Source organism: Papilio polytes, unplaced genomic scaffold (assembly GCF_000836215.1).
Source record: "Papilio polytes unplaced genomic scaffold, Ppol_1.0 DF824292.1, whole genome shotgun sequence".
Taxonomy (NCBI): Eukaryota; Metazoa; Arthropoda; class Insecta; order Lepidoptera; family Papilionidae; genus Papilio; species Papilio polytes.
Window position 1 is genome coordinate 15,714 of NW_013524912.1, and position 8,243 is coordinate 23,956.

Genomic DNA, 8,243 nt, shown 5'->3' on the forward strand with positions numbered 1-8,243 from the left:
TACTACAAGTGAGGTAAAAAGCAGCCTCTGTAAACCATCAAGTACCGAAGCAATCTAAAGCTGTGTTTAGCACAGCAGTGCGTCTCAATTGAATTACCGCGCGCTATTAAAATACCCATACCTATTTTGAGACACGAATCATCGTTTGAAACCATAGAGTATATTTAATAAGAAAGTTCATTCAAAAATAATTAAAAACACGTTTAAACGTAGTATGTAATTAATAATCATAAACGTAATACCCTTAAATACTTTTCGTAACTCATTTGTCGAAATTCGATAAAAATAATCAATTGTGAAGTAGTGGCACGATTATTTTATAATCTGTATCTGTTTTATTCATTGACTCAAAAATTATCTGTGCTATTTTCTTACATCCTCATTTCCTTCCTCTGTGCCATTTCTTCCATTCCATATTTATGTACTCGATTTCTTGCGATGGATGGAGATGAGTAGTTTTAATTAACATTTGTAATCCTGTCCTCGCACTGTAATAAGTAATTCGTGGAGGATTATTTAATTGACACGATTTTTCGCAGTTTCTATCAGGAATCAAAGATCAGCACATAAATTGGCAGCGCAAAAGCAGTGACCTTATTTTAATTTCTTCATTACTGCAACGATTGTTACGGTTTATATTATCGATTTTAGACTTTTTGTGCCAGATATTGTTTTATGTCGTTTGATTTATTAGTGTGTGAAGGTACGGGCGTTGAAGAGACGATTTTTTTGTGCCGTAGTGATTTATAAGGTACGTATTAGATAATACAATACTGTAACGATAAATACTACGACCTCTTGGGTCTATGATAAAGTAAGATTTTTGTGTCTATAAATAGAGACCAGCTGTAGTTACTGCGCACCAGCGTACATCCATAATGTCTTTATTCATAAAGAACAATGAAAAATGCTTTCCAATGTCATACAATAGGGTAGTAGCATACTAAAACATTGATCATAACTTTGTATAAAACATTTCTTATCATAAACCGTTAAATATTTCCATTCAAAAATGAAACCAACACACTTTCTGACATGTAATGTGTTGTCAGATGTTTCCCCATTCTTTCTCAAAATGCCTATTTGTGTTGTAAACTTTAAAGGAAATGCAGTAATATCATTGTGTTTACCATTTTAAATACTCACAGCACATATAATTTATAGAAAAGATTTATTTGATACAAAATTTGTACAACATTGCTCTTAAGAACAAAACATCTATAAAGCTCACCTAATTCTTGATATATATTGAAATTTTCATAATAATTAGTGTACCCAACTAGATGACTTGTTAAAAGAGTAAGAACTACATCAACAGGTTTATTAAACTGCTATGATAAACTACCTTTTTATATCAAACTTAGAATATTGTAAAATAGCATTGAGCATACAATGATGCAATTCTAGTATTGAAGTGTTTGCAATCAACAAGTTATTTAAGATTAAAATAACTATCTATGGTACAATGAGCAATGAATTTGATTGGACTTAATTCCTATACTTTTAGACTTTATGGGTAACAAAGGAACTGATTAATAGACATTCCTGTGAAACTAATTCCCTCCTATTAGTTAAATAGTGCGTTTTTATTATTTATGCAGAGGGAGCCGTGTCTTGGGGAAAAAGCAGCCCGGGCACTACGGTGGCCCCAGAAACACCAGTGCCAGCGCCCCATCCACCAGGTTAGCATTTACTTGTATTTGATGTAATAATTACTAGATCTCTTAATGCCCTTTTAGAAATGGGTTGACTTGTTATAATAAATTATTATACAGAGCTTGGAAAATGAGTGTCATAAGTTTATAGTTGTTTAGGACCCAATCTTACTTCTTACTAATATTATAAATGTGAAAGTTTAGATGGATTGAGAGATGTTTGTTAGAGTTTGTAGCCTAAACCGCTTAACAGATTTCGAATGAAATTTGGTAAAGATGTAGTAGATAGTCTAGAAGAACATGTAGGCTACTCACTGTTGTTTTTTAATTCCACGCTAACAGAGTCATGTGATAAAGTTATTTTAATATTGACAACTTCTGTTCAGCCATATTGATAGCACAAGCTTTGTCTTCTAGAGTTTTCTAGAGTTATGCATTGTCACTCAATTCACATTGAACACCATTAGTCCTTTTAGTACATAACCCTGAAATAAGTTAAGCATTGTTTAATTAAACACATGTTTTAACTCTGAAAATGCTGATTGATATTATTTACATCAATGTTATTTGTTTCACCATAAAAATTATTCATAGTGTGGTAAGGTTGTTTCACCTAAAAGAATTTGTAACACTAAGATTTTTATGGTAAGATCCTTAGCCTTTTGTAGTTACATTTTAGTCTAACTGGCATTACATTCCATTGTTTCCAATACCTTGAATGGATAGACAAATCTATAAATGTTTCTGTTCCTAAAAATGTCTATAGAAACACCCTTCAGATGTTAAGAAATGTTTAGTCTGTATATACTTTGTCATAATGAAAGTCAGATTTGGACATTGTTATTTGAACCAAAAAATTATAACTGTTGTTTAGTTCAGTTAATCTTTCTTCTTATCTTATCTTACTTTTTACTAGTATTCTAAATGTCAAAGTTTTGATTAAGACAGATGTTTGGAGTTTATCCTTAAATGGATCTCGATGAAATTTAGTATAGTTTGGATAGTCTGGAGAAACATGTGTTCTTTCTCCATATATTTCACTGAACCTATTTAGGTTATTTATTTTGTAATTGTCATTTGGTTTCGTACAGAGTTGTGGGCAAAAGCTAGTATTTACTATACTTTTGTTTAAATTTACATAATGCATAACTGTGATAATATATAATTGTGAATTTAATATTGATGTAAATTATCATGTTTTTCATACTATAGTACTTTTTTATTCATATTTAGAAACTTGATGACAAAACATTATTTATAAAATATAATATTGGAATACCATGGCAATGAGCACACAGAGAACAATAATAATTGTTAGGTGCAGCAATTATAATATTTTATTAAAGTATTTAAAAATGATATCCCTTGGAATGCTCATTATATCACAGTTTTTTTTTAGTTTTGGGTATTACTGTTCTTAGTCCTGACTCTGATCACATATTCGAAATCAGTATGTTTACTCTCTTTATAACAATTATCTAAACAGCAGCCTCAAGGTTAGATATATCAAGACACATAGGATTTAAAGTAACACTTTGACACTACAAAGATCAATTCTATTGATCTCGAATACTGAAATGGAAAAGCTTGTATATTAAATATTTAAATGGATGTCTCATGCACTACCAGTTGAAACCGTGCAATTTGTCTGCTAGTTGTAACTGAAGGTGTGACGCGGGCTTTATTACAAGTTCAGTAGGGACTTCACAGTAAGGTTATCTTGTGTCTTGAGAGCAGTCACTGAGACGTAGTTTGTCTGTTATAAACAAAACACATTTGACTTCAATCATCAAAGAAATTACGTAGCGTGAAAATGACATGTCGACGCGAGAGGCCGTGCTCATTGTAAAGCAATTTAAAGCACCGTTAACCAATCAATTGTCGTTATTAATATTTGCAACGCAGTCGTTTTTTTTTTCTAACGTTTTTGTACTTTTATGTAATGTAATGGGCAATTCATAGATTTTATTTATGTACTAACATCTCGTGTTACGATTAACCGAACATGATGCTTTGCACTTGAAATTAAATCGTTTACTCGATTTAGCACTATTCGCGCGTTTCAAGGCGGGTAGCTAGTTGTCTTTGTTATTTGTTTTTATTGAAACCATTTGCTCGCTCTGTGACATTAGATTTTTTTATTATTTACACTTTTGACATTGTTGTGACTTTGGCCTTGCAATGCAAACCTGGTTTAACAAGTAATGAGAAAAAATGTCGGTTGATCTATAACAAAAAATAAAAAAAACTCAATTTTAAAACTCATCAATGTCATTGATGTGTTTAATTTATAATCAAAAGTTATTTGTAATTGTATAATTTTAATGACGTCATTATGTAGGTATCAACTTTCATTACGGACTTCACATAACTAATGTGTTACGTCATCACTATAATCACTCCGTTTGTGTACTCGCGATACATAAACAAGTCCTGTAAAAGGGCTTTTGATTAATAACATATAAAGTAACCTCAAAAATATACGATTTTTATATCAAAGATCATACAGTTTTAAAATATTGAAAATTAAATGTTTATTTATGGAAATTACAAATGTAGCTTTTTGATAAAAAGTACCTATCGTAAAAGTATACGGTCTGCATGAATTGTCGTAAAAAGGGGAAGAAAGTTTCCTCTTCACGTATATCTAAATAGAATCATAAAAGAACGAATAAGGAAGTTTAAAAGTATAGTTTATTTAAGTGTTTACTAGTGTTATTTTATTTTAATTTTTATATTGTTTGTTATAATAAAGGTGGGTGATGAGCGGCGCGCGTGTTGTTGCAGGGGTGCTGGAGATGACGGGCAGCGACAGCGTCCGCTTCAGCGGGCACACCCTCGACAAGGCCACCAAGGCCAAGGTCACCCTCGAGAACTTCTATACGAATCTCATCTCCCAGCACTATGAGAGGAAGCAGAGGTATGCATTCTAATGGTAACATTGGGCACCGAAAAACTCGCTAATCAAAGTGGCATTCTGTTTCGAATCGCCTCAGTTTGTCCTGTACAAAGAGAGTACGATGCTTTTTGTTTGTCGAATTTTATTGAATACTACCTTTCGCCCGCGACTACGTCCGGGAATTAAAAAACAAAAGTTAGTAGCCTATGTGTTATCCAGAGTATCTTCTTCATCTATACTAAATTTCAACGAAATCCGTTCAAGCTACTAACTTCAATAACCTAAACTTTCGCATTTATAATATTTGAAAGAATCAATTAAACATTGCATATCGATTTGTGTCGTCAGCACATTTTTATTGTACACGTTAATATATGTGTATCGTTTTGTATAGACTGGAAAAACTGGAAGAGTCTCTCAAAGATGAGAATCTCACAGAAAGTCAGAAGCAGGAGAAGCGGCAGCAGCACGCTCAGAAGGAGACGGAGTTCCTCAGACTGAAGCGGTCGCGTCTCGGCGTTGAGGACTTCGAGCCGCTCAAGGTTTGTCAGAATATCTCACATCACTGATGTATAATTAAAAAAAAGGTCACTGTTATAGCAAAATGTTTCAATATTCACAGGTAATAGGCCGCGGAGCGTTTGGTGAGGTGCGGCTCGTACAAAAGAAAGACACCGGCCACGTGTACGCTATGAAAATACTAAGGAAAGCTGATATGCTTGAGAAAGAACAGGTAACTTTTTTCATTGTCAATGATTTATGTACTTGGTTTTAAATAGATTGTAATTATTTCACGGCTCTATAGGGGTGTCAGATTGCCCTGTTCTAAATTCTATTGTTCTATTCTAATACAGTATGTTTACAAAGGTTACATAAAGTTTTTGAAAATTATAGATTCACAAAGAGTTTGAAAACTATAGAAACTTATTATAAAATTACAGGTTGCACATGTGCGAGCTGAACGCGACATCCTCGTTGAGGCTGACCATCAGTGGGTGGTGAAGATGTACTACAGCTTCCAAGACCCCATGAACCTATACCTCATCATGGAATTCCTCCCTGGTGGCGATATGATGACGCTGCTCATGAAGAAAGATACTCTAAGCGAGGATTGCGCACAGTTCTACGTGGCTGAGACCGCTCTCGCTATCGATAGTATACACAAGCTTGGCTTTATACACAGGTAAGTGTATATGTTTTAAAAAGGTCTGAATCGGTTCAAAATATCCGCTCATTTAGTTTTGAACCGTTGCGCTGTAGCTCATCAAATAAATTAGGAGTTCACGGCTCACCGAACTGTCCGGTGACTTGCAACCAATCGAAAATCATACCTATATTTAGATACAAATTGAGCTGACATTTGAGTCAGTTTACTGATCTGCCCCCTTAGACAAAGTAATTTATCGCTAATCGAAAGTTATGGCTAGTAGAATCGACAATGTCAAAATGTACAAGAATGAATATATGACAATCAAGTGATTTATCAAATGTAACAAATGTATGTTCCAATATAGTATTTATATGTTAGGTTTTGTGTGAATCTAGTGTCAGCAATTAGCAGAATAGGGAACTCGGGTACAGTGTTGCCAAGTAAGAATATTTCTCTGTTGTAGATCTCGTGTCTTTATAAAAATTTGGATGATGTTTTACTTTTGGACAGTTGAATATTATATTGTGTGTCATATTTAGGGATATAAAGCCAGACAACTTGTTACTGGATGCTCGTGGGCATATCAAACTGAGTGACTTCGGGTTGTGCACTGGTCTCAAGAAGAGCCACCGTACAGACTTTTACCGAGACCTGTCTCGCGCTACCCCCTCCGATTTCAGTGAGTATCTACCACAATGGATTTACAACACCCAATCAGGTCAGTATTAATATTATTGTATTCGACCATAAATGATATTTATAAGTCAATTATAATGCAAAAATTCCCCCTCGTTGTGGCACATTGTGACTAATATAAAACATTTCTAACATTTAAAGATTTGGTGAATTTATAGAACAGATCAAAGTTAACTTAAATAATTATTTATATTTATAATCCTCTCTTACTCGTATGTGTTTTGTTACATAACCAACTGTTTCTATTAATTCCATTAACATTAGCAATAAGTTAATGAATAAATTAACGCTTAACACAATGTCTGCTGAAATGCACCACTCTTAATGTAATCTCATAGCACAACTTAACCGTGGATTTTCATTGCCTATACTTGTAAAAAGATAGCATTTTCTGTCAATTTGATACAAGTATTAAACAGTAAAATTTGACGGTAACTTAGTATGTCCGATGTCGAACGTTACTATTGTTTCATTGCTTTGAACTGTTTGTATGTTTGTCTCCAGTATCGACGTCTTCATCCGCGATGGATTCAAAGCGTCGCGCGGAATCTTGGAAACGAAACCGACGTGCGCTCGCATACTCTACAGTCGGTACTCCGGATTATATCGCTCCTGAGGTCTTTTTGCAAACCGGCTATGGACCACAAGCTGACTGGTGGAGTCTCGGCGTTATCATGTAAGTATACCATTTTTTTCCATCACTTGCTAGCGAATACACTTACCCACCTTATTAACGATTGAACATATCTTGTTCCTTTTTTAAGTTTATATTTAACATTTGATTTAGGTTTTTATTAAACACTATCTGTTGCTCGCGATTTCGTCCTCGTAGAACTTTAAAAACATAGTGAAAAACACAGCCTATGTTACTCACTGATAACGTAGCTTTTTAATGGTGTAAGAATTTTTCGAATCGGACCAATAGTTTTTGAGTTATTTCAATACATAAAAAATCCAAAAATAAAAAATATTTTCTCTTTATAATATTAGTATAGATATCAATGTGGGACAATAATTTCCAATAAAGCACTATAATTAGTACATTTTTGATCACTGTAGTCTATTTTAAATATCCTTCCCTCTTTAACCCTTCCTCAACTCTTCTTCTAAACTCAACTTTCTTCCATTAGCTTGCTGTGTAAATTAATTCCATTTTATGCGAAGTTATACTTACAAATTAGTCTACTTAAACAGCTAGAGCGAGGACAGAGCTATTGCCCGTGACTCCATCTGCGAGGAATTTAAATAAAAATTTAATGCCTATTTCATGCAGAATAAGTTTTCTATGAATGATTAGCGAATTTAGTTTCAAGATTCAATTGCAATGCTTTTGTGGCGAAAATCATTACATTGTCCATTACTTGACTAGTTTAGTCAATAAAATGTGCTATTCCTTTTTCTAATGAATCTGTACCTTAACTGTTTGCGTATTGTAAAAAAAATAAGAATAAAAGGCGCATATTAAATTGAAGGTACATTTTAGTTATATATTCCTGTATACTTACATGGTACTTTAGATTTAATAAGATACCATTTATATGGGACATAATAAAATATTTAAATAAACATATTGCGTTTTTATGTGTTAACCCTTAATACAATAAGTAACTCTAATCAGTAACCTCAGGAAAAATCCGACTTCTTTTTTATTTTTTTTTTAAATCTACAAACAAACAATTATCTAAAAGAAACTTGTTTGATTAATGGGTTAAACTAACATTACTGCTGCGATATATTAGAAAGTTTAACTTGTTTCATGTAACTCTTTATTTATCCTTGTTTTTTGCCTTTATGTAATATATAATTATGCGATTAGGTACGAGATGTTGATCGGCTACCCGCC

The 8,243-nt window shown here is 33.2% G+C and overlaps 1 protein-coding gene across 1 annotated transcript in view; it reads left to right on the forward strand.

Annotated features, from left to right (window-relative positions):
* Positions 1-372: 372 nt before the first annotated feature.
* Positions 373-8,243, forward strand: part of LOC106102482 (serine/threonine-protein kinase tricorner-like) — an 11,136-nt gene continuing 3,265 nt past the window's right edge. The window contains exons 1-9 of the mRNA XM_013281983.1: positions 373-751; positions 1,602-1,682; positions 4,411-4,575; positions 4,949-5,096; positions 5,177-5,287; positions 5,496-5,737; positions 6,244-6,422; positions 6,905-7,076; positions 8,217-8,240. Coding sequence (XP_013137437.1) covers positions 4,418-4,575; positions 4,949-5,096; positions 5,177-5,287; positions 5,496-5,737; positions 6,244-6,422; positions 6,905-7,076; positions 8,217-8,240 — 1,034 coding nt within the window. The 5' untranslated portion in view covers positions 373-751; positions 1,602-1,682; positions 4,411-4,417. The remainder of the gene's footprint in view (positions 752-1,601; positions 1,683-4,410; positions 4,576-4,948; positions 5,097-5,176; positions 5,288-5,495; positions 5,738-6,243; positions 6,423-6,904; positions 7,077-8,216; positions 8,241-8,243) is intronic.